The 27,312-nt window shown below is 39.2% G+C and overlaps 2 protein-coding genes across 4 annotated transcripts in view; one reads left to right on the top strand and one right to left on the bottom strand.

Annotated features, from left to right (window-relative positions):
- Positions 1-10,546, top strand: part of arhgef6 (Rac/Cdc42 guanine nucleotide exchange factor (GEF) 6) — a 40,218-nt gene extending 29,672 nt beyond the window's left edge. The window contains exons 17-22 of one of the 2 annotated variants that reach the window (XM_048177082.1): positions 411-431; positions 3,713-3,806; positions 3,974-4,060; positions 4,157-4,256; positions 9,455-9,509; positions 9,591-10,546. In XM_048177082.1, coding sequence (XP_048033039.1) covers positions 411-431; positions 3,713-3,806; positions 3,974-4,060; positions 4,157-4,256; positions 9,455-9,509; positions 9,591-9,713 — 480 coding nt within the window. In that variant the 3' untranslated portion in view covers positions 9,714-10,546. The remainder of the gene's footprint in view (positions 1-410; positions 432-3,712; positions 3,807-3,973; positions 4,061-4,156; positions 4,257-9,454; positions 9,510-9,590) is intronic. The other variant, XM_048177083.1, reaches the window with a different exon arrangement.
- Positions 10,547-14,587: 4,041 nt separating this feature from the next.
- On the bottom strand, positions 14,588-19,966 carry cd40lg (CD40 ligand). 2 transcript variants are annotated; one of them, XM_048176997.1, is made up of 5 exons: positions 18,796-19,966; positions 17,168-17,293; positions 17,026-17,047; positions 16,747-16,818; positions 14,588-15,390 (listed from the first exon to the last, which is right to left on the bottom strand). In XM_048176997.1, the coding sequence occupies exons 1-5, from the start codon at positions 18,970-18,972 to the stop codon at positions 15,005-15,007; spliced, it is 783 nt and encodes a 260-aa protein (XP_048032954.1). In that variant the 5' UTR covers positions 18,973-19,966; the 3' UTR covers positions 14,588-15,004. The 2 variants fall into 2 exon arrangements, with proteins under 2 accessions (XP_048032954.1, XP_048032953.1); XM_048176996.1 differs by having other exon boundaries at positions 17,168-17,296; positions 18,796-19,958.
- Between the last annotated feature and the right edge of the window lie 7,346 nt (positions 19,967-27,312).

Genomic DNA, 27,312 nt, shown 5'->3' with positions numbered 1-27,312 from the left:
ATTTACCTCTGTGCATTCTTGGTGGTCCTAACAGGAAACCGATGTATACATAGCTAGTCTGACTGTAAGTTTGCTAGTCCGCTTCATTCTCTTTACCACAAGTTGTGGTGGAGGTGTTATCTCAGATTTAAGTGGAATGTTTAGTGGTCCTTTTGAGCTGCATATTAGATAACTCTACCCAAAGCACACATAAACTTTGCTCTGATGTGCATTGCATCTCTACAAGATTGTGCCAAGGGTGTTAGCGACTCATGAAGGTGTTCTTTGACTTATAAAATGCATGTGAAATCTTCTGTTTCTCTGCAACAATGAATGTTCACCTCTCACAGATCTTTCCATCATATTCCTATCAGGCTGTTCTTTTATTCTCATACACATCTTCATTCTCTCTCCATTTTCTGCTTCTTTAGAGGATGTCTTATATCCTGAAGGTAAGAGTAGATGTGAGTCTGTGTGTTTTGTGTGTGTACGTGTGTGTGTGGTCGTGTCTGTGTGCTTGGCTAGCACTGGTGTTGCACGCTGTATCCATGCTTTTGTTTCTCTTCTTATTCTCTTTCATTTTGTAGCAAGCCACCCATTTCCGGTGTCTTATTGTTTGCCTTGTATCTTCTCCTCCCTGCAATGATCTTTGCTCAAGTTGCATTTATTTATCATTTATGATCTTTGCTATGTTGTATTTAATTATTAGTTGGAAGGAAGTTCAGATACAATGGCACAATGTTGGCAGGCGTATATTGAAACATATCCTGCCTTCCGAACTTCAAAGCTCTTTTTTTTTTTTTTAATCAAAATACCCACAAACCCAACCAGCCCTTTTCCTGCATGAAAAAAAAAAAAAAAACTGCTTATGTTGTGATACTAAAAAAAAGAAAACTTTCATACGGTATATAGGAGAGTAGGGCTTTATATTTTTTGAAAACACATTTAAACATTAATTGCATGAAATGTAATGAAATGTAATGAAAAGCCACTCAAAGAAATTACATTATTATGGCAGACAAGTAAAGTTCTGAATAGGCAAAATTGCCTACAAGTCAATATATTGCTTGTTTGTATATTATTTTTGTATTTGTTGGTCTATGTAGACTTTTACTAGATATATATGTCTTTGGCCGCTGCTCCTTCCGCTTCCGCACCATTAAAGCCACATTTTTAAGATTCTATGTCCATTTAAAGTGATAGTTCACTCAAAAATTAAAATTCTGCCATCATTTACTCCCCCTCAAGTTTTTCCAAACCTATATACCTATATTTATTCATTCTGCTATACACAAAGTAAGGTATTTGGAAGAATGTTTGTAACCAAGCAGATCTCGCCCCCTCATTGACTACCATAGTTGGGGAAAAAAATACTTTGGTATTCAGTGGGGGGTGAGATCTGCTTGGTTACAAACATTCTTCCAAATATCTTCCTTTGTGTACAACAGAACAAAGAAATTTATTCAGGTTTGGAACAACTTGAAGGTGAGTAAATGATGATAGAATTTTCATTTTTGTGTGAACTAACCCTTTAAAAACTTATAAACGTGTCTTAAGACCACTGCATTGTTCCAGTCCTACACTCTCTCCATTGATTTCAAAATGCAAGATAGCTTTTTTTTTTTTAGCAAACAACACTTTTCAATACTCAGTTCATGCTACTTGCTCTCGACAAGAGTGGTAGCTGACTCACTAAAACATGCTTTCCATTTGGTGGTACTTGACGCTTCAGTTGAGTCAGTCCTCATCATGCAATGTTGGGTTAGGCAGTAGAAAATATCATTAACCTGATATCAAATCAGTGGAAGTCTAGGCAGTGTCCTCACTAATAAAGTGAAACAAACGTGTGTGTTTGTTATAATCATGCTAGAGTTAAATTTACAAACATAAACATTAGTGCTACTAATAATGATGTTTTATAGATATCAATATATCAAATGACTGTATTAAATTACTTTTTTTTAACCATTTGACTAATGGAGAATTTAAGAATGTGACATGACGTGAAATACAATGTGAAGATCTTTCCCATTTTAGATTTTAACTATATTTGTTGCTAAATATTAATCAACTGATGATTTATAGAAAGAGCTAAAGAGTGCTTCATATTGGAAAAACCTAACGGCACAAAATTGGTTCCATATTTGGTGATAGTCTTATAACCCTCGGCAATGTTCCAGGGATAAAATAAACAATCTGGAAAGTGAATCGTCTATCTCGACTAATTCTGAAGGGTTTAAGGCATACATTAGCTGTTGCCACGGTTACTGAAGGGTTGGAGAACATCACTTTAACCATGTCAATAAAATATGGACCCAAGCAGATACATTTTATTGCTTCCCACAAATATGACAACTCAAGTTGATGAAAAGCTTTCCCAGTGACAGATGGTAATAATACATCTGAGGATCCAGGATTATATTGGCAGAATTTAGAAAATAACTTGTTTACCTGTGCAATAGACCTGTTAAGTGCAGTTTGATAAGGGACTGATGTAATTTCCTGAGTGATCAAAGCCCCAAGAGAATTTATGTTGTCTGTAAGCTAAATTTAGATGTTCAAAAGAATCAGTATCTGCCATTTAGTTGTTCATAGAAATGGCAAAATGACTCATTTTGCCTAGTTACGGTGAGGTTTAAGGGCACTGCTCTTGTCACCATAAGAAGGAATATTATTTTCCAATCATGCTGCATGATTCTCCCTTTAATGTCCCGGTACTCTGAGCAACTACTACCGCATTGCATAATGGCAATTTTTTGGGTGTCGTCGACATTTCCTAAACCATTTTCTAGACTGAATTAGAGTTAGAATTCTTCAAAAATCATTCGAGACACCGAAACTTTATTTACATTTCTCTATATCTCAGGGCCATAATGTGTGTCGCACATGCATTGTATACCAGTGTGCTAATATTTTCCACTTTCACTTCTGTTGGTATTGATTCATCAGTAATGATCATTACTGTAAACTGTGAACATGTGAATGCTTACTTTCAGTTATTTCTACCATTTACTTTCATTTTGATGTCATGAGTAAAACGTACAAACTGAAAACACCACTCAGCGTGAAGCATGCCAAGTGTATATGTGCATATTTCTTAATAGAAAATCAATACAGTCTTGGTCAATCAACCTTCAGTAACTTTTATACTTTTTTTTTTTTTTTTTTTTTTTTATACTTCTGCTGCTTGACGGCTTCTTGCTAAAGCTGTGACTAAACTGACTGGTTGCCAGTGACGGTGTTTTTAAACTGTTAAATATTCATCAAGACATTCCTAACATCATATTTATTAAAGCTGTCATCATAACCATGGCAGAGAAAAAAAAGGTTAGTCCTTCAAACAATTTAATGAAGTTAGTTAAAATAACTTGGACTGGGGGAGTCTAATTTAAATGACTCACTCCGCAGTGTTAGCATTTGAGAAATAGGTGGCGGCAGCTTTACCAAAGTCTGTACCAAAGTCAACAAATGACTCAGACTAAAATAATTACTTCACAAACAGACAAGGGTCTTTCGACGGTGAATTGTTTTTATTCGTGAGTCCCTGATAATTTGCTGTTAAATTATCCTGAATGGCATCATAACTTATGTAAGCTACCTTTTATCAGTGTAATTTCTTAGCATCCTCGCTCAGGATTTGAACACAAATTAAAGCCTGCTAGCTGCAGTTTTGTGGTTTTGTTCAGAGCTCAGCAGATGCTGTAAGTTCATTAACACCAGACTGTTTCCTCAGGACTCTAGTAAAAGCCCCAGACCCATGAAGAAGTTCCTCCCAAAGAGAAAAACGGAGAGAAAACAATCAGATGATGAGTTCCTGCTTAGAAAAAGTAGGTATATTAAAATGATAACTAATATCTCACAAAAATGATCCCCGTAGTGGTTTGAAATCAAACAAGCAGCTTTGCCAACTTATCTTTCAGCATGTACAAACAAATAGAAATACACATAATATATTGGTGGTTCGTCCCTCTGAAAATGTTTCTGTGACTGACAGGCACAGCAGCTCTAGAGGAGGATGCCCAGATCCTCAAAGTGATTGAGGCCTATTGCACCGGAGCCAGTCTCCACCAATCCACCACAGGTTAGACCTACCTGTCATATGTGCTGGATAATTGAGCTACTGATATTTTAATACTGTTAATATAGATTAATTAAAAGCTTTCCTTTGTTCGCGCAGCTGTGCGTAAGGAGTGCATCCCCCAGGTCTTGCTTCCAGAAGAAGAGAAGATCATTGTTGAGGAGATCAAAAGCAATGGCCAGACGATCATTGAGGAGAAGTATGTTCACTTGTCTTATATCAGAATTATTCAAAGATGATCTTGTTCTCTAATTAGCATAGAGTCCATTTAAGAGAGAACTTTTTGTATTCGTTTTGTAGTGACCAAGAAATAGTGCAGAATCGTACACATATCAAGTACTTGAGTAAAAGTACAGATACCCTTAAGGCCTGTACACATCGCCAGCATTTTTCGAGACGTTTTTTGTGTTCACACCCAAGCCATTTTCAACGGCGATGCACAGAGTGAATGTGCAAATTCACTCCCGGACAGTATGTGGCGCTTGTGCTTAACGGTAGTGCAAATAAACATATTTATGATATTAATAAAGTTAAAGAAGATAAAAATGCAGATATTAAATGGCATATATATGAGAGATGGTAGTCAGAAATGATAGTGCAAATAAACATGATATTAGTAAAGTTAAAGAAGATAAAAATGCAGATATTAAATGGCATATATGAGAGATGGTAGTCAGAAACAGTAGTGCAAATAAACATTTATGAAATAGACATTCTCAACTTTATTTCTTCAGTGTAAAAGAAAAAAAACAGCAAAAATACAGAAATAATACACATCTATTGGTATGGCCAAGAACTGGCAGAGCACCCATAGCGTGCGTCTCAATCAGCTCCCTAGTTCACTAGTCAGGGCACTGATCAGGGAGTCGGCCACATTCATTTAAATGGTATACTGATGCACAACCTAAGAAGCTAGGGAGCTGTTTGAGACGCAGGGATAGTTTGTAGGGGTCTTCCTCGTCTACTTCATAGACTGTAAAAAAAAATATGGACGTAGTGTCCGTGACGTCACCCATAGAGTTCTGAACAGCAGTTTTGACGCGTAAATGAGGCCGCGGCCATCTTAGCTGCACGTGACCGCACGTCAATCACGGATAACTGAAAATGGGCAAAGAGGCGGGATGTAGTTGGAGCCCATGCGGCTTGTTGCTGAAACCACGCCCGCCTAGCATATCTATCTTAGATACTATCTAAAATATTAATAAAGATAACACTACCATTAGAAAGTACTAAAGTTTTACTGTCAATCTACGGTGATTTTTAAGATAACGTTATAACATTAGATGCTCTAACACCAGTAGGCTAATTAATTTGTGTGGGGTGTGCAAATAACCCAAAAAAATCAACTGGGACTTCATACCTTTAATGAAAAAGAGATCGCGAGATGAATCCAATCCGTTGCACTTTGGTAAAATGTCCATTTCAAAACATAAAAAAACTACTTTTTGTTCATGAAAGCGTTAAATCCATGAAATCTTTATATATTATCCATCGTTTGCATTACATATCTAAGGAATGATTTGCTCTCCATCATCGTTCTTCAAGAAAGGATGCAATCTGAGCATCGTTTATAATGTAAAACTCTATACGTACATTACCAGATATAACTCTCAAATGTTCTCTCAAACTAATGAGCACATGTCCAAAGTATAATTTTTCAAAATAGTGCAGCAGTTTTAGTTATAATATCCAAGCAGTGCTGTCGGAGTTGTATATCCTCCTGGTATTGTCACTGTAGTAAATCTCAGGAACAAAACTTTTAGCCAATGCCACGACGATCCAACAACGTGTGTTCCGCATGCGAGCACATGTACACAGACTGACATCTGTCTGAAGTATGCAGCAAGCCATATATTGTATAAAATAATCCAGAAAAAAAGCACAAATACGGATGAGATGCCAAATTCAGCGGCTGGAATTAGCTGAGGTAACATGACGGCTCACAGACAGCAGCGCCAATCCACCTGTCACTCAAGTGACCACGCCCTTAATTATGCAGAACTTTAAGGCTTAATATAATTTAAATGGATGAGTTATAAAAAAATTCACCCCCCTCAGAGTTGTCATGAAAGGCAAAATTAGCAGTATAGACCAAAACACAATTTGAACCAGAGTGTAAACATGTTTTTTTCTGGCTGTAAACTTGGCTGTTTTAACATGATGGTCAATGAGATTCTGCTCCCTTTTGCAGCCTGTCCCTAGCGGCCAGTCGATGAATCGCAGTTTAAGTCAATTCCGTATTGGCTTCACGAGAAACTGGGGGAAGGTTGCCGCTTGATCTACTTACTTTCTCTTCGTCGTCTTGTGTGCTCGGCAAGACTGTTTTGTGCTTGAGCGCCACCAAGTCGTGTTTTACTGTAACTTCAGCAGCTCCAGGCACGTGAATAAAAGCACCAATCTCATTGGTCGGCCAGTTTTTAACGCGGCGCGTCAAACCAAAAAAAACAAACCCGAGGCGTTTTTTAAAAAATGACACTTTTATGCCTCGCGTTTTTCGCGTCGGTGTGCACACTCACATTGGCACCCGTTGTTTAGTCACGAGGCGTTAAAGGTCCCGTTTTTCGTGTTTTTTTTGAAGCTTTGATTGTGTTTATAGTGTGCAATATAACATGTGTTCATGTTTCGCGTGTAAAAAAACACAATATTTTTCACATAATTTACTTATCTGTATACCGCTGTTTCCACTGTCATAAAAACGGGCTGATGACTTCCTTATTCTATGAAGTCCCTCCTTCAGAAATACGTAACGAGTTCTGATTGTGCCAGCGGTTCCTGTGTTGTGATTCGACAGCAGTTTAGCGCATCTTGCCCGGAAAGGTCACGCCTCTTACCATAACGTGGAGATGCACGCGCTCAGTGTTATTGTAAACATGTCTTTAATTTTACCCTATCAATTTGAGCCGGAATCAGACCCGGTGATTGGACTGCGGGATGAAAATAACAGTGTTTCGACGACATGGCGACAAACACACTCTACAAACGCAACTCTTGTGTATTCCTGTGGGCGGAGGTTAGTCAAAAAACTGTTTTAGTGACGTCATTAAAGAAGGAAGTAGAGGGATGTAGTCCAAACTGGCCGTTCGATGTAGGCGACTTCTGTTAAATAAAATATCTCGCTTGGCATTGAACTTTGAGCTTTAAAATTTTACAGATTTTATTTATACTCTAACAACAACATTACACACTAACTAAAGTTTGAAACATGGAATCACGAAGAACGGGACCTTTAAATGTCGGCGAAAATCGTGCGCGGCGTGAACAGGCCTTTATAAAATATTATTCCAGTAAAAGTACTCCTTTCCAATTTTACTTGAGTAGAAGTACGAAAGAATTTTTTTTTTGTGTGTGTACTTAAAGGATTAGTTCTCCCTGCCAACTCTCACGCATTCAGCGTGAGACTCACGCAATTGACCCAATTCTCACGCTCTCACGCCACACCCCCATATTCTCACGCAGACTCGTGCAGAAGTGAGGGAAAAAAATCGCGCCACATGATCTCGCAAAGCAACGCGCAGAGACCAGACAGACAGTGTACAGTGAGTTTTTTGTGACAATTGTGAGGGAAATACACAATTTATTCCCATAAACTGTGTAGTCTTCTGTTCTCCCTCCCATCTGCACCGTGTGAATTGTGAACGCAGGCAGGTCAGTGAGTTACAGGGCGCTCCGTGTCTCCGTCCAGTTTAGGCTAGTAACTAATAGACCTATGCTGTTATATATTTTATAGGGGTGTGACGAGATTTCTCGTCGAGACGAAAAGTAGTCTGTGATATTGCCATGACAGAGTGTTAGGATGATTAGGAAAGAATATGCCACCACTATGTTTACATTGCGCCTCCACTATCGTTTTGCTTTGTATTTAAATAAAAAAAAACATTTAATTCAGTTGTATAACGGTCGCCGCCGCTCCATATTAACAGAGTTACGCGCGATCACGAAAGTGAAAGTAAACGCGAGCGCGCATTCAAACGCGATTTCAATACCCCGCATTTGAAAGCGGCTCCCTGATGAATACAGATATCTCTCAATATGAAAGCTATTTTAGGCTGGGCAGTGTGGTTGTAGCCATCTCTTAGCTCTGTATCAAAGAAAAATTGGTCTTATTTGCACTTTTTTTTAATATTGAGAGAATGTGATTATGGTTGCACTTATTGTAAAGTGTTACCATAAAAATGAATAACAGTTATCTCTTAATCTTATTAAGCACAAACAATAAGGTTTCATTTGTTAACATTAGTTAATGCACTGTGAACTATCATGAACTAACAACGAATGAGTATTTTTTTAACATGAACAAAGATTAATAAATACTGTAGCACATATATTGCTCATTGTTAGTTGTAATGTTAATAAATGAGACCTTATTGTAAAGTGTTACCATTTTTATTTATACTGTTTTTATTATATGATCAGTTTGTGGAAAGGAGTTCAGTTAGGAGGTCAAAAGTTGTAGAAGCTCATAAATCATGTACAGTAAGATCTGAAGAGACTGAAATCATACAGAAGAGAAGCCAATCACTTGAGTCTGTGGTAAAACCTTTTACAGTACTTGAGTATTGTTGTGTTTTAGTGCATATGATAATTCATACTCAGAAAGTAGAACTGAAGTGACATTCATTATAAGATTAGTTAAAACATTTCAAATTCACCTGCAGACTACTTTTTCTAGTCATGTATTTCGCCATCTTGTCTCTTCTCGTGAACTCAATCTCGAGTCTCGTCTCGTGAGATACCTGTCTCATCACACCCCTAATAGTTTATATAGAATTAAGTTAGCATTAGCGGGGTTGTTTGTTTTGCAGCACTGAGCAGTTATTTTACATAACTTTATCATAAAAAAGTACAAAAGCAAGCCACGCCCCCTCCACAAGCCCCTCCCCCATAACCAAATCCAAGCGCTTTCTGACCTCTGATACACTGCAACGTTATTACCACTTTCAAGGCCCAGAAAGGTAGTAAAGACATTGTTAAAATAGTCTACGTGACTACAGTGGTTCAAACTTAATTTTATTAAGCAACGAGAATACTTTTTTTGCTCAGAAAACAAACAAAAATAACGACTTTATTCAACGGTTTCTTCGCGGTTCTACGTCAGAACGCCAACTAAGTATTGGTCGATGCTGTTCACGTGAGCAGCACAACGCATGTGTACGATGCTGACGCAGGAGCCGGCCAATACTGAGCCGGTTTTCTGACATAGAACTTGGAAGCGCTGTATTGTGTCTACAATGTAAACAGCGTAGGAGAAAGACAGGGACTTATTAAATCCTAAAATTTTGAAATTTTTAATCCATTCTTAATCCTTTTTCAATCTATATATGTACTTTATTTCCACTGCAAAATCTTTTGTTTTCCTTCGAATATTTTTAAGTATTTTTTTAATGTACTGTTTTGCAGAAGTCTTGTTGATGCGGTTTATGCTTTGAAAGATGAAGTCCATGAATTAAAAAAGGTAAGATTTTGAGTTACTGTAACCTTTTTTTGGCCTGAACTATAACCTAACTATTCTGATGCCCTGTGTTTGCAAATGTAGGAGAATAAATGGATGAAACAGTGTCTGGAAGAGGAACAGAAGTCCCGTAAGGAGCTGGAGCGTGTGGTCAAGAAGTTGGCCAAGCAAAAGAATGACTGTTCCTGGGAGGATGGAGGTCACTAAAGAACACTCGCCTGTTTCCCCTCGCCATGCGCATGTATGTGTTTCTGTGTCTGTGTTTGTCCTCACAAATGTGTTTTTACATCACATTACACACTGAACATTGCTTTTGGAAAGTCACCATGTTGGGGATTTTCAGCCATTTCTCATCAAATGTTAAGGACAAGATCCGATGAGAATATCGACTCTGTTTTTCTCGCCATATGGAAGAATATCACTGTCTGGTTTCGCTTCACACTCCTGTGACGTGGCATTCTGAGAACGAAACGGCAACTGTTCTAGAAAACCAAGTGAACTACTTACTTAGGAAGTATTAGGCGATTTGGAAAACTTCAGAGAACTGTCGGAGTCCAGTCCTCAACTGTTTATTTTTTTTCTGTTTTTTCCGGTTCACTTAAACACTCCAAGAAGAAACATCACAGAAAAGATGGTGGAATCTGTTGTTTTTGAACTGAACAAATATCTGCCTCACTTTGACTGTTAACTGGTCATGGATAAGAGAAATCCAATGACATTCAGCCCATGAACAGCATTCCGACTCAAGCCGCTATTGCACAAGTGAATATATTCTGTTGATGGCGCTGGAGAAGATATTTGTGGTTGAACATTACAGTACTCCACCATATCCACAAGTATCCACTCTTTTCAGTCCTTTTTCTGCTTTTATAATGTGAAAATGGTTGTGTTGCTTGATGTAGCTTTTAGGTCACAAATGAACAAGATTGCGATTTGTGGTTTGCACCTGATAGACATGAGATGCCCTACTTGCCATCTTGAAATGACTTTGTTTTTTCCTTGTAGTTTGATGGTTTTGAATTAAATTCCTGTAAAATGTAGGTTTAGATTCCAAACGTGTTCCCCAGACAGTCACTCACATCAGCATGGGTGCACAGTATTTCTAAAACAGCCGTTATATAGTACGTAATCATGCTTCTGATAATCGTCACTAGCGTAAAGATATCAGGGATAAAGTTGTCAGAAAAAGTCAAGTTCATAATACTATACTAATACAATACATCATATAATGTGTATATATATCATATATACTTGTATACAGTATAAATATGTATATATCATAGATACTATGGCAAAAAGAACCATATAAACTTTTTTTAATGATCAAAAAATACAGTAGGAAATTTGGTTACACTTTATAATAAGATTTCATTTGTTAACATATTAGTTACAGTAGTCAACATGGACTAAGAATGAACAATACTTCTACAGCATTAATTAATCTTAATGTTAATTTTAACATTTACTAATACATTATTAAAATTCAAAGTTGTATTTCCTAACATTAGTTAATGAACTGTGAACAAACAATGAACGGTAGTATTTTTATTAACGAAGATTAAAAAAGATTAATAAATACTGTAACAAATGTATTGCTCGTGTTCGTTAATTCATTAATGTTAACAAATAAACCTTATTTTAAAGTGTTCCTGGAAATTTCAACCTTCTTTTTTCAGAGACTTGAAACTATTTCATATGTATCTTAAACCAAAAAAAAAAAAAAATCCAGTTTGTTGCGGATTTGGTACCTGGGGCCCTTTTAGGACTTGAAAACCAAGAGTACGTAGAAACATTCGGTACTTTAGGCACTGATATTTGTTCCTCGCTGAGAAACAAATGTAGTTTGAAACTAATTTAATTGATTTTTTTCCCTCCCAGCAAACTGCTCCCTGTCAGCAATTTCACTGGAGGCTGCAGTGCAATAGATTTTCTTACTCATTCCTACTCTGCCATAGTCATGTGTGGCATTCATGGTACAGCTTTTTTTTTTTCTTGAACTCTTGCCAGATTAACGAACAAGTTGAACATCAAATGAATGAGTAATTACATGGCCGGTTACACAAATGACACTGTGTCTGGAGCGCTAAATGAATCTTTCAACGAATCATTGCCGATTATAACCGTGACTAATGCTTTCTATCGCTGTGGATCGGAGGGACGATCTCCATCTTAAGCAGTTTAGAAATGCATGCAAAAAGCTGTAAACATGAGCAAAATTTGTGTGGGGAGGTTTTTTTTTTTTCTTCTTCTTTTTAAACCCACCAGCCGTCACCTCCGGAACATTGCTGTGGCAATTCAATGCAATATGCAACTGGTTTGTTGTTACAATTGCTGTGCATTCATTCTCAAGAGCCAGTTTTTCTCTTGGAAGGAGTATTCTGTATAATATATTCTTCCAATTAGGCAATAAGATGTGCTCTGAGGTGCACAGATATAATTCTGTTACTGTGGTACTGCAAAAATCATGTTTGTGTGCGTGTTTGTTTTCCAGCAATTAACCTTGCATGCCATGTGTTACACATAGCCTTAAATATTATTTTAAAGTGTTAACCCTGATTGTATTGTTGTTGTTGTTGTTGTTATTATTATGAAAATTTTTTAAATATCTGTCTAAAATGATGACATCTGCAGTGGTAAATGTGATTTTCATGTGTGTATTATGTGAAAGAGATTGAAGTGTTCAGTAGGTTATGCGAGTATACATTTGTACCGTGTGCAAACGTGCTATTTGTTAGAGCTGGCTACTGATATCAACGAAAGGAACTTCACTTTGTCCTCCGAATGTCATGAATGTGTCAGGAAAAAATGCACTTTCAGGAGATCATAAACGAGGGTTGAAGAATGTCCACGTCAGTTTCCTCTCTTAAAAGTGCCCATGTCTGCAGAACACAATTTTATTTTTTGCGGAGCTGATCTATGCAATATAAATGCTTGTATATCTATGATTTGGTTTTTTTTCTAGTGCTTGTGTTTTTATTTTGTCTTCATTTCAAAAAGGAATTGTTTTAATAAAAATAACATCATGTTAATGAGCTATGAATTTGATTTTATTTGGAACCTATTTAAACATATGAGGAAATTCCACCTTGTTTCGAAAGGCAGAAAACTATGTGTCATGTGTGATGTAGTTTTGATCTTTCACTATAGGAAAAGGGTAAATGTACAAGCTGGAGTGAGTGTGGTAGGCTGACAACTTCCTGTAAGCAGAGGCTTCAGCGTGGCTCTGAGATAAGCACACGTTTGTCATCTAAAACTCACTGTTTCCATGGAGGAGGGTGGAATGCTATAAAATAGGCACAGCAGTAGTCAGTTCATAGTTGTGTTATCAAATTGAAGTTAAAAACAGAACTGGTAGGCTTTGCACTCCCTTCTATTCATCCTCTTCCTACACATTAGTTTCCAAACTATTATAGGTTAGGGTTTCTCTCAACCTGTATACATAGATGGAAACATTGATTATGTTAAAAAGCTAAACTGGGGGAATTGTGTGATTAATGGAGTTTGAATATATTATTCATAGTTACAACATGTATCCCAATCATATATATATATATATATATATATATATATATATATAATATATATATACAGTACAGTCCAAAAGTTTGGAACCACTAAGATTTTTAATGTTTTTAAAAGAAGTTTCGTCTGCTCACCAAGGCTACATTTATTTAATTAAAAATACAGTAAAAAACAGTAATATTGTGAAATATTATTACAATTTAAAATAACTGTTTTCTATTTGAATATATTTCACAAAGTAATTTATTCCTGTGATGCAAAGCTGAATTTTCAGCATCGTTACTCCAGTCTTCAGTGTCACATGATCCTTCAGAAATCATTCTAATATGCTGATTTGCTGCTCAAGAAACATTTATGATTATTTTCAATGTTGAAAACAGTTGTGTACTTTTTTTTTCAGGATTCCTTGATGAATAGAAAGTTCAAAAGAACAGCATTTATCTGAAATACAAAGCTTCTGTAGCATTATACACTACCGTTCAAAAGTTTGGGGTCAGTAAGAATTTTTATTTTTATTTTTTTTAAAGAAATTAAAGAAATGAATACTTTTATTCAGCAAGGATGCATTAAATCAATCAAAAGTGGCAGTAAAGACATTTATAATGTTACAAAAGATTAGATTTCAGATAAACACTGTTCTTTTGAACTTTCTATTCATCAAATAATCCTGAAAAAAAATATTGTACACAAATATTTTGTATAATTGTACACATTAAATGTTTCTTGAGCAGCAGATCAGCATATTAAGAATGATTTCTGAAGGATCATGTGACACTGAAGACTGGAGTAATGATGCTGAAAATTCAGCTTTGCATCACAGGAATAAATTACTTTGTGAAATATATTCAAATAGAAAACAGTTATTTTAAATTGTAATAATATTTCACAATATTACTGTTTTTTACTGTATTTTTAATTAAATAAATGTAGCCTTGGTGAGCAGACGAAACTTCTTTTAAAAACATTAAAAATCTTAGTGGTTCCAAACTTTTGGACTGTACTGTGTATGTATGTATATGTATGTATATATATATATATATATATATATATATATATATATATATATATATATATATATATATATATATATATATATATATATATATATATATGTGTGTGTGTATATGTATATATATATATATATATATGTGTGTGTATATATATATGTGTGTATATATATATATATATATATATATATATATATATATATATATATATATATATATATATATATTGTTGGTTTAACTCTAAAAAGAAAAAAGTAAGTTACCTGGTTGCCTTAAAATTGAGTTCATTGAAATTAAAAATTTGAGTTAATACAATAAAGGAGATTGGTTTAATAAATAGAAACTCAAAATATTATGTTATCTGAACCACATTAATTATCTAAGTTGATTTGACAAAAGAAAAAAGTTGTGTTAACAATTCATGAAAATATTTTTTTTTTTTACAGTACAGAAAAAAAAGTTGTCTGTTGCCTAAATTTAAAATAAATACTAGGTAAAGAATCGAACATCAAGTGTAATCTTGCCAAGCATGTAGCTAAATAAATATCTTTATTATTAATTCAATAGTTTATTATTATTGTTGTTATAAAAAAAGAAGAGCAAATAGTAAAAAGAGAAACTAAATAAGCAATAAATAATTTCATACAAACACTGCCACTAGTGGTTTGAAAACATTCATGGTATTCTTATAAAATTCTATTTGCAATGAACATAGATAAAAGGAAATTCCAGAATGTTTCCATATTCAGAAAGACTTTTGTGATTTCCTTGTTTGTCCTGAACTTGGATTGTGGATTGACGTCAAAGAGAAGAGCATGCAATGACTTTCCCTGGAGATGAAATCTTTTGAGATGCCACATACTTCACTGTATAATTATCCATTTAATTATAGTGCCTTGATCCAGCCAATCCCCTGACAGTCTCATATCATCCTTCTCCCCCTTGACCGGTTCAGGTCCAGAGTGTTCTTTACCGTAATTTAAATAATCCAAAGCTGCAGGAGTCCCTGTTCACCAAAGATGTGTTTGTTACTGCGACATAGAGCTGTTGGTCTTTCTGTAGTCGAAAAACCCCCACCAGGGAGGCTGTACACAAATTTGGTTTGCTTGGATTCAAGCTGCAAAAAGACTTGAGTAGCTCCTTGTCTTTCTCTTTCTTGGGTTCTGGGCTCCTTACGGCTTGCATTAATGCATTTTTTGCATGTTTGGAGAAGGTGACTTGGGAATAGATGAAATAGATTCCAGGATTGTGAATGGTCAACATGTTCCTTTTGCTGTTAAGCCCGACGTCCTGTAGCAGTGAATCATCTCGATCCCAAAGAAGATAGTTTGACCTTAGGAACTCTGAATTCGTATCTGTTGGTGTTAAAACAAAGAAAATTCCATTATCGTCCCGTTCACTTGTCTTAAACGCTAAATTCATGTTTTGATTTAATAGAAACTGAATTATTCTTGAATATATATTGTATAATAGACAGTAAAGGTGATGTGTGTTCTTATATTTAGGGCCCAAGCCACTAAGGAGCAGGGCCCTATTGATCCCCTAAGGATTATTATTTATTTTTATTATATATAGGAAGTCAGCTATTATGGGTTGTTTGCTCTGGAATTGTATATACTCCTCCTAGGCGATTAATCCAATCAACACCAAACTCGGTCAGCATGAAGTCAAGACAATGATGATGTAAAATTGCAGCAGATTTTTGATATCTCGAACGGTTTGGCCTTCACGAGGCAACAAAGTTATGGCGAGAAAAGGGAATCAGGAAGCGTGTTATTACTTCTGCATACATTGATTTTTATGAACTTCAGCTGTGTGTTTGTTGTAGGAGTCCAATCACATGGATGTGACTATTGTGAGTCAAAGTTATAGCGCCACCAACTGGCAGCAGGAAGATGAGATCACCCTCTTATTTTTACCCAATTTGCTTTAAACTTCATTAGAATAATGTTGAACTAATTGAACTATGACACTATATCACTATTTGGACAGGACCACATTTCTAAATTACACTTGAGTTATAATTCTTATTACCCGTCAACTGTGATTTCACTGTGATTTTATAAAAGTGGCTGTTTATAACAAACTTGTATAAGTGAGCAGTAAAATCTAGACACATACCTTACTTTTACCCAAGTATATTAAGTATACTAAGTTTTTATTTGGCTCTATTAATTTTATATTATTTTTATTTTTACACCAAATACTACCCATACTGAAATTAAATGAAAGCATGATTGTGGTGCATAAAATTATTGCGTAAACAACAGCTCAGGGAGGTCAAAAAACACATGGAGAAGTGTTAGGATAATACAACATCAGCAATCACAGACATTCACATTACATTGGATTAGATTTCTCAGAGTACTGTTGAGTTTGCGCAAATAACAGTAGGTAGTTTTTATAGTGGTTGTCTGAGAAAAACGCAAACAAGGCAGATTAGGATGGTATTGTGCACTCATTTGAAATTGACTTATGCGTTCTATGACATGAATTTCATCTACATTTAAATTAACTCATGGGTTTGGCTGTTGTGGTTTTGATCCTATGGGCACCAGCTGCTGCAGAAAATATGGTGTGAATTTGACATAGACCTTTTATGTTTAACCGTTTTAAATGCCCGTTGCCCGCCATGCACGGTTACCCTGAAGCCACAGGGTTGGCAGTGCCACTGGGCTTGAGCCGTCATCGCTGCTTGCAGCTATATTCACCTTTATGTGGGCTCAGAAGAACCATGTGTGCAGCCGGTCCATTGAAAGACGTCCCTCCAGTTAACCTAGACACTACAGGATAATTACACAATTACGATAAGTTTTTAAGAAATACATAAAAATAGCATATAACAATTAGAATGACACCAAATTGCTTGCTAAATATTAGAAGCAAACCTTTTTATTTAGTGAAAAAGAATATACTAGGGTTTTTTTCATAGTACAAATATTAAAGTTCAATAGTCAATATTTAAAAATCTGTTGTGCAGTGCTTCTTACCTTTTTCGTTTGCTTGCGAAACCTTTGGGATGAAGAAAAAGTATGTTATTGTTACATACAAAGTAATGATACTTTTGTTGTGCAAAATATGTTATGATTCACATAATCTTGGATTATCGAAAAGCATGACTTAAGTGTATACCTTTGCCATGACATCTTTATATTTTTGCATCAGTTGGCTACATTCTGCCACTGAGTCTTCTCCCAATTTGTCATTCACACAGTCCTCTAGTCTCAGTATATTTTCTTGATAACTCCCCCGGAGCTCCTGCTGATGAAGGAAAAGCCATTTATAAATAACACAAGACATATATTCCAATGTTGACTGCTTTAAAGACAAACCTTTTTTCCACCTGAATTCTTAAAGAATTTTTTGGTAAATATGAATGGCACCAAAAAGAAACATCTTATCACAGTGCTATAAAGCACATTAAAAGCACTGTGTGAATAATACAATGATTTCATGGGGTTGACAATGTTAACAATGGTTTTATATTTGTGATATGTACATTTAGGTTAATAATATAAAAACATATAATTACAGTACGTTTGTTTATCGATATACCGCCCTAAATTGATTGCAGCGGAATGTGCTCAATTGTACTGTTGCTATTGTTACCTCCTTTGGTGATCATGACTTCTGTTCGTGTATCCATTTGGTGAAATTTGCGCTCTAACTTGTACAGTAACCTTATCATTACTGAAACGTATGAAAACCTTATTTAAACCTGCTTGAATGGAAAAAAAACTAATATTTTTACTCTTGTACCTCAACTTTTGTTTTGACTACCTTCTGTATTTATAGATTTTAAAATCTTTTTGCTGATGTTTAAAACTAGTTTGACCCTTACAGTTGGAGTTTCAATTCAATTTAGTTCTGATTATGGTGTAATAATTGCTGAGGTTTACTATAATAATGCAAATTGTTATTGAGTCACTCCTTTGGCATATAACTCATACAATGAGATTGCATAATTTGTTGAGTAATTTGGGTTTAGCTTCCTCATGACACAGAAATGCTGGTTTTTGTTGCCTTTGTTTCTTTGATGCTCAGTATGCACAATGCCTTGCTCATAAAACCACACAACCCAGGAAATACACCCTAGAGAACAGGCCTCTTAGTCTTATCTCTTTCTGTTGATTCTGAGAAAAAAGAATCAAGATTTCATCTCTGTGTTTCTCATGGCTGTACATAATTAGCACATCATTACAGGCTTCAAAATATGTTTCTGTTAATTAGTTTAGTACCATTCGTTTCCTTTTTTCTCTCGATTGAATGAGCTAACATTTCAAAATGCATTTGTAAACTTGACGCAGAGACACCTTGTTAATTGTCTCTAAAATAAATGAGCTTAAATCCCTAAATTTAAAGTAATAAAGCTGATGTGGAAGGCCACTTTTACATCTCTTCTAACACAAAACGCATTATCACACATACTGAAAAAAAAGACTATTGAGATATGAAGTATATTGATGATAAAATCTTCTACACTGAAAAAAAAAAAAAAAAAAAAAAAAAAAAAAAAAATTGTGTAGAATTTACTTTGAAACATTTTTCACTCAGAAATTGCTGGTGAATTTATAAATAATAATTCCAAAAAATGCAAGTCAAAAAATTTTGAAAGTGTGAAAAACTAATTTCTTGCAAAACATTTTTAAAAGTCTGTTAACTAATTAAATGTTGCAATTAATTAATTTCTTCCTCCCATGTAACCTGTAGTAAATACACGTGTGAGAGCCAAGAGTCACCAAGAGAAGAGCAGTTCATACCACGTTGAGTTTCTGGAACAGGTAGAGGAAGCCTCCGAAGGTCAGTATCATTAACAGCAGCAGCATCACTGACAAAAACTTGACCATAGGTGTATTTCCCGGTGGCTGGGGTTTGCTGTATCCTGCCCGTGGAGGTACCGGAGGGGGATTGTAGCTAGAGTGAAAGGTGTTTATCATGATGAAGAGAGGACGAGTTAACGAGAAGAGATGTGTACTCCAGTGGCACCCATGCAGTTCTGAAGAGCTGCTCTGAACGTAACTGAGTTCATTTGCATGACTTCCTGATAGATGTCACTTTTGCATGGAAACTAGATGCTGAGACTAACGGCGTATGTTGTATGCAATTTTGTGTAAATAAGAAAAGCTAGATTCCATGAGGTCACAGGTCATCGTCTTTGCAGATTCAACATTCTGACTTCGGCCTAACAGATTTTTGTCAATGAATATTTGTAAAGAAATGTTCTTTTTCTTTTTTTTTTTTTTTTTTTTTTTTTTTTTTTAAATAAATTGATATTAAAACTTGAGCCACAAATTGTACAGTTTGCATTCACTTTTAACTAAATGATTTTAACCAAACGAGTTATTTTTAGTGAATGTATGAAGTCAGTTCTCAAGTGTGGGAGAGTAACCGTATAGGTGTCGTGCAACACAAGTGTCTAAATGCTTCTCGTCTTTAAAGTCGAATGCAATGTTATTTTGAGGGCCTTCTGTTTGTCCCAACCACAGGAAATAAAGTCACATGTTGTTTGTATATATCTACCCGACACAACACCTCTTTCAAAAAAATCTGACCACAGTGAAGAAGAGATGCGCTAAATAACACAAAACAGAGAGTCTGTGCAGCTGCGAATACAAACACAGAAGAAACGCATATGAAACCTGGTATTCGTGAGCCATAACATTTCTTCATAGATGATCAAGGTCGATAAGATACTAGTTTACCACATCTATAAAAGATCCTCGAAAATACATGAAAGACATGTTCTTTGTTTTTGTAAGCTACTAAATTTTGACCTCATTTTAACCACTAAGTGGTCGTCTCTGCTATATATTCTCATAACTGCATTTGTTCTTCCTTTACGTCCAATAAATAAGCATCTATAGACAGGCCTATGTGTGTATGCATTTCAGTTAAATATTTTCTTGTTTAATTTTTAGACCTTCAATGCCACTATGTTTCATAAGCCATCCTCTACATCAAAACAAAAACAGTGTTTATCATTTAAATATTGCTGTGGAGACTGTCTACAACAGAAACTGCTGATTATTTAGTATTGCTAAAATTTTTGCAAAGAAAAAAAAGTAACAAACTAACCTCAGTTCCACTCCCACTGACTTTTCTTCAGTCCCTAGCTCTGCCAGGGCTCACATTTTCCAGAGTCATCAGTATAATTTTAAATGTGTGGTTTATAAATTAGGAAATGATCTTCACCCACAAAAGACATGAAAGGATACAACTAGGACCAGTAAGCGGATCTTTGACCTTTATTAACAGAAACATTAGAAGTATATGCAACGTGTTTTCTGCGTGGATGTGGGTGGAAGTGCATATGGGTGATCCTTTCCACATTTCAGTGCTTTGAATATGCAGTTCTCATGAGTAATGTGCAGGTCATATACAATGAATGATATTGGCACTTATCGATTATTGTATCACAAACAAAAGATACACAAGGCATGATAAAACTTTATGTAAAATCTAGATCTACTTTTAGAAACCCCTTAAAAATCAAGGCTGTATGATTTATAGTACGGTATAGTAAATACTGTATGAAACATTAGTTGAATTTACAAGTATTGCAAGTATAGTGCAATTACTGTATAATCATGATGCTTTTGCTTTATGTGATTTTCACTATATAGGATGTCTGAGGAAATTTAGGAACATATTTACTATTGATACTGTGAAACTATTTAATACAAATAATTTAAATCAAATACTTTATGTGGGAAATGAATAAACTAAACTTAGACATATAAATATCTCAGTTGAATCAACTTACTTATACTTCAATATTCAATATATAACTTTTTTTTTAACATGATAAGCATCGGCAGCTCAAAAATGTTGCTGTTTACATCCATAACACTCCTACAATTGCTTCTTTTTTTATTAAAGCAACTAGAATGCATGTTAGACTCAACCCGAACACACGCTCAACACTTCACCACAATGGTGGAATCTCTTTCAAATACAAACATAATAGAACAAAAATGATGAACAGAGTTTATTCTGGTATCTATAAACTTTTTGATCGAGCTACTTGATGCATGTTCTTTCAAAATAAAAACATAAAGTTAAGCCAAGGAGTAACCGATTTAACATTAACCGATCGTGTTTCAACAAGAAACCTAATACACTGGTGTTAAATCAAAATGAATTGTTTAAATAAAGTGAACAGCATCAAATAAACATTTTTTTTTCTTCTTTTTTGACAGCGTAGCATTGGTATTATAATAATATTCATGATACAGTGAACATTAGTGTAGCTACACTAATATGCAATAATACATTAAAAGCTCAAAAATCATTCCACGGTGAAAGAATTCAACACATATATTGCAGACTTTGTGTTCTCTGCTTCTTTTTCCAGGTACATTGTGATGCACATGACTCAGTGTGTGTTCTGTGTGTGATGGTGAAAAGGAGAGAGACTGTGGGCCTATGGAACTGACTATGCAAATGGCACATATTCTAATTTTCACACTTTCTAAAAAAATCTGCATATGATGCAAGACTGAAGTCCCAAAATACTGCAACTATTGCAGCAACACAACTGTGATTTGACATGACTCACAATTATATACATCTTATACTGTTTTGTGAAAAAGCAGATTACTTGATATGATAATGGAGATATCAATGAAGCACAGGAAATTCACAAATATAACACATAGTCTTAAAAAATATTGTGCTACAGTACATATACAGGAACTATCTATCTAGAGATTAAATAATGTACCACAAACAAAGACCAATAATTTCTGCATTATTGGAAAATCTTTCGAGCAGCACATGGATTTTGACCGAACTTTTCACAGTATGTGCATAAGCATGTGTTCATGGGAACAGACTCATTCTCCACCTCACTTCGGTATGACAGTGGCTCCTGCTGTTGGCAACAGGAGTCATTACACTACATACAGCACTGACACTTACACTAGCTGCTGCACTGCCCCATTTGCAATGTATTGCCTTCATTCAAAAGCTCTTTATATAATCAGCATTTGTGTACAATCAGTGTATATTAAAAAAAAATTCTTATGTTCTTGAGTATTAATTAAACTGACATTAAAGGTGCCCTAGATTCAAAAATTGAATTTACCTCGGCATAGTTAAATAACAAGAGTTCAGTACATGGAAATGACATACAGTGAGTCTCAAACTCCTTTGTTTCCTCCTTATACAAATCTCATTTGTTTAAAAGACCTCCGAAGAACAAGTGAATCTCAACATAACACCGACTGTTACGTAACAGTCGGGGTGTACGCCCCCAATATTTGCATATGCCAGCCCATGTTCAAGGCATTAGACAAGGGCAGAACTTCTGGATGTGCACAGCTGAATCATCAGACTAGGTAAGCAAGCAAGGACAATAGCAAAAAATGGCAGATGGAGCAATAATAACGTCTCGGTTACAAAGGTAACCCTCGTTCCCTGAAGGAGGGAACGGAGACGTACGTCGGACAGACCGACGAATAGGAATCTCGCTAGAGAGGCCAATCTACTTCGAGTGTAACTAAAACGAGCCAATGCACATTGGCATGCAATCATATGCATCAGCTGCTCACCTCGCAGCACGGGTATATAATGAGCAGCAGGTGCGTTGCATCTTCAGGTTTTCGCTGAGGAGCCGAACCGGATAGGCAGCAGCATCAGCGGGGTACAGCGACTGTGGCGACGGGACGTACGTCTCCGTTCCCTCCTTCAGGAAACGAGGGTTACCTTTGTAACCGAGACGTTCCCATTCAGTCGGTCACGTTCGACGTACGTCGGACAGACCGACGAATAGGAATCCCTACCAAAGCGCCACAGGAGCTGCCCCCTTCCAGCGCTCTGTTGTAAGCCACCTGAACCCCCTTGCCTGAGGATGGTGGGACAGGGCTAACACAGAGAGAGTCGATCACTGCTGTTCCCCAAAACCCATTCAGTGAGACTATTGGATAACGCTGGGAAAGCGTACCCTTTCGCTGGGAAAGGAACGCTGCGGAAGCCACATCCTTCCCCGAAGGAGTTATGTGGAGAAGTACATATGGACTAACCCTGTAGGGCTGTGCTACATATGGAAGAGCTGGGGTGACTCCAACCCGATGAAGGGTAGGTTCTCCCAGAGGGAAAGACACGGGCTTCGTTTAGGAGCAACCGTGGAACCAACCATATGGGATCCCCGTAGGGTCACACATATGGAACCCAGCCTAAACCCGGTTCTCAAGGATACAACGGAGTATAGGCCTGGCGCCAGACGCTCCGCCACGTCGGCTGCCGAAGGGATATCGGAGGACTCGACAGGGTCTGCCTTGTAGGGACTCTCTGGAGAAAGAAGCGCATGTAGCGCAGCAAGCCGACACTAAGCCGGGGCCTCTCCGTGCCTCTGACCTGTGGCGAGAACACGGGAGGAGACCGGCTCGACACGAAGGCTATAGTATCTAGCGAACGTGTAGGTGTCGCCCAGCCCGCAGCTCTACAAATGTCTGTCAGCGAGGCACCACGAGCCAGCGCCCAGGAGGATGCGACACCTCTCGTGGAGTGAGCATGCAACCTGAGCGGGCAGGGCACGCCCTGAGCTTGGTAAGCCAGGGCGATGGCATCCACTATCCAGTGGGCCATCCTCTGCTTGGAGACAGCCTTTCCCTTCTGCTGGCCTCCATAACAGACAAGAGCTGGTCTGAGGTCCTGAGGCTTTGGGTTCTGTCTTTGTACTGTCGCAAAGCGCGAACTGGACAGAGCAAAGCCAGGGCTGGGTCTGCCTCCTCCGAGGGCAGCGCTTGCAGGCTCACCACCTGGTCCCTGAAGGGAGTGGTAGGAACCTTGGGCACATAGCCAGGCCGGGGTCTTAGTACCACGTGGCTATCACCCGGCCCGAACTCCAGGCACGATACGTCGACCGAAAATGACTGCAGGTCCCCTACCCTCTTGATGGAGGCCAATGCAACCAGCAGCAAAGTCTTCATAGACAGAATCTTTAAGTCTGCCGATTGCAAAGGCTCAAAGGGAGCAATCTGAAGTGCTCTTAGCACCAGAGTGAGGTCCCAAGAGGGTATGGAGGGGGGACAAGGAGGATTTAACCGTCTCGCCCCCCTAAGGAACCTGACGACCAGGTCGTGCTGACCAACAGATTTGCCATCTATGTGGTCGTGGTAAGCGGAGATAGCAGCAGTATGGACTTTGAGGGTGGAGGGGGACAGCCTACGCTCCAACCCTTGCTGCAAGAAGGAAAGCACGACTCCGATCGAGCATCCTCGGGGGTCTTCTCGGCGAGAAGAGCACCACTCGACGAACAGGTTCCACTTCGAGGCGTAAGCACGTCTCGTAGACAGTGCAAGTGCCGAAGTGATGGTGTTAAGTACCTCAGGGGGTAAGTCACCTAGAACCTCCGCGTCCCGTCCAGGGACCAGACATGGAGTTTCCTGGACTGGACGCGGGTGCCAAAGAGTGCCCCGTCTCTGAGAAGAAGGTCCCTCCTCAGAGGAATGGGCCAGGGAGGGCTGTCGCAAGGAGTGAAAGTTCTGGGAACCAGGTCCGGTTGGGCCAGTAAGGCGCAACTAACAGGACCTCCTCCTCATCCTCCCTGACTTTGCACAGGGTCTGTGCAAGTAGGCTCACTGAGGGAAACGCATATTTGCGAAGGCCCCGGGGCCAGCTGAGTGCCAGTGCGTCTGTCCCGAGTGTTCCCTCGGACAGGGGGTAAAACAACTGGCAGTGGGAGGTTTCCGGTGAGGCAAACAGGTCTACCTGAGCCTCTCCAAACTCTCTCCAGATCAGCTGGACCACCTGGGGGTGGAGTCGTCACTCTCCTGGCAGCTCAGCTCGTGATAGCTCGTCGGCCACATGGCTGAGCACACCAGGGACAAGAATGGCATGAAGCGACCTCAGACGCTTCTGACTCTAGAGGAGGAGATGGCGGGCGAGTTGCGACATGCGACGGGAGCGTAGACCACCTTGATGGTTGATGTACGCAACGGTCGCAGTGTTGTCTGTACGGACCAATACATGCTTGCCCCGTAGCGGCCCTTTGAGGCGGCTCAGAGCAAGACGTACTGCTAGCAACTCGAGGCAATTGATGTGCCAATGCAGATGGGGTCCCGTCCAAACCCCTGACACTGCATGCCCATTGTACGTGGCACCCCAGCCGGTGGCAGGAGCATCTGTGAATACCACAGCATGCCGGGACACTTGTTCTAGGGGCACTCCTGCCCAGAGAAACAAAGGGTCCGACCACGGACTGAAGGCTTGGCGGCACTCCTGAGTGATTAGCACCCGGAACGTGCCGCGTTGCCACGCCCATCTCGGGACTCGGCCGTGAAGCCAGTGTTGAAGCAGTCTCATATGAAGCAGACCAAGCGGGGTTACTGCCGCCGCGGCCGCCATATGCCCCAGGAGCCTCTGAAAGAATTTCAGTGGGACCGCTGTCCTGCCATTGAACGTATTCAGGCAGTTCAACACCGACTGAGCACGTTCCTCTGTGAGGCGTGCTATCTGTTCGACCGAATCCAGCTCCATACCGAGAAAAGAGATCCTCTGCACAGGGGAGAGTTTGCTCTTTTCCCAGTTGACCTGAAGACCCAACTGGCTGAGGTGTCTGAGCACCAAATCCTTGTGTTCGCACAACTAACCCCGGGACTGAGCTAGAATGAGCCAGTCGTCGAGGGAGTTGAGAATGCGAACACCCTGTTCTCTCATGGGAACAAGGGCTCCCCCTACGACTTTCGTAAAGACGCGGGGAGACAGGGCCAGCCCGAAGGGTAGGGCTCTGTACTGATATGCTCGACCTTCGAACGCAAAGCGCAGGAATGGCCTGTGTCGCGGAAGAAACGAAACATGGAAGTACGCGTCCTTCAGGTCGATCGCTGCAAACCAATCTCGGGGACAGATGCACTCAAAAATGCGCTTCTGCGTCAGCATTTTGAACGGTAGCTTGTACAGGCTCCGATTCAAAACTCGCAGGTCCAAGATCGGTCGTAACCCACCGCTCTTTTTGGGTACAATGAAGTAGGGACTGTAGAACCCTGACCTCATATCGGCTGGAGGGGCCGGCTCCATCGCGTCCTCCGCCAGTAGGACTGCGATCTCCGCACGCAAGACAGGGGCAACGACATCTTTCACTGTAGTGAAGAGGACGTCCCTGAACTTGGGGGGGATGCCGGGCGAACTGAATCGCATAGCCGAGCCTGATGGTCCGAATGAGCCAGCGAGACGGACTGGGGAGGGCTAACCAGGCTCGCAGAGACCGTACAAGCGGGACCAAAGAGACCACCGGCGTACCCGCAGCGGGGCAGCGAGGTGGAACACAGGGACGCGGCTCGGGGGGCTCTCTTTGTGAGGCGACCCGAAGCGGCGTCACAGTGTGCTAGGCAACACTTACCTGGTTCCACGGATGGACAGAGGGAGCAGTCGAGGCTTTGGCTGCCCGCTGCTCGCTGCTGTCCGCTGGCGACAGAAGAGGGGGATGAGAGTGGTGAGGTTTTTCTCCTCCCACTGCTCTCCAAACCCTCTTCAGACCTGGAAATGGAGGAACTGCTCTTTTAATTTTGGGTACCACTGCCTCTTGGGTCAGTGGCGGAACAGAAACAAACCCAATAAAAGGATTTACCACCCGGCCCTCCTCCAGGGGTGGAAGAGCAGCCCCACCCATCTCTGGGTCGCCCGTCTCAGGGGTGATTCTCACCAACCACTTAAACAGCTGCAGAGACGGGAGGCGTCATCTCCCCGCAATGGACACAGCAGAGCCTGCTGGGCCAGAGTTTCTTGCAGGGGACGACACCCTTGGCGACGAGCAGACCGAGGGGCGGCCCAAGAGGAACTCAATGGTTTGTCATGGGAAGCTCCCCGATCCGCTACTAACTGAGGAGAACCGCTGGGCTCAGTCCTCGACAGTGTCACCGAAAAGGCCACCTCGTAAGATGGGAGCACTGAGAAAGCATTTAGCTTGACAACCTCTCGCACCTCACAAGGTAAGCCAGGGGGCACTTCTGGACCACTGAGGTGGACATCGTCTGGCTGAGGGCCTGCGCCATGACTTTGATCACGGTTAGTCAACAAGCGCAGCTCAACCCCAGCACAGAACTACCCTCATGCAAAAAGAGTGCCTTGGCCTCACATGCAGGGTGGGTGTGGTCTGTGTACAGCCACCCCAACCAAGAGGGTAGTGAGAGAGGAAAAACTTATGCAGATTTTGGCACTTTTGGCATTCCATATTTATGGCACCAACATACCCCCATACTGCCAAGTTTTCCATGCACATCTGGAAGACCCAGGAAAGCATGGCTGTAAACTCCGAATCTGAGTCAGCATAAGCA

This window comes from Megalobrama amblycephala, linkage group LG23 (assembly GCF_018812025.1).
Source record: "Megalobrama amblycephala isolate DHTTF-2021 linkage group LG23, ASM1881202v1, whole genome shotgun sequence".
In the NCBI taxonomy this organism is placed as follows: Eukaryota; Metazoa; Chordata; class Actinopteri; order Cypriniformes; family Xenocyprididae; genus Megalobrama; species Megalobrama amblycephala.
Note: the sequence above shows the minus strand (reverse complement) of the source record. Positions and strands in the feature narration are given on the sequence as shown.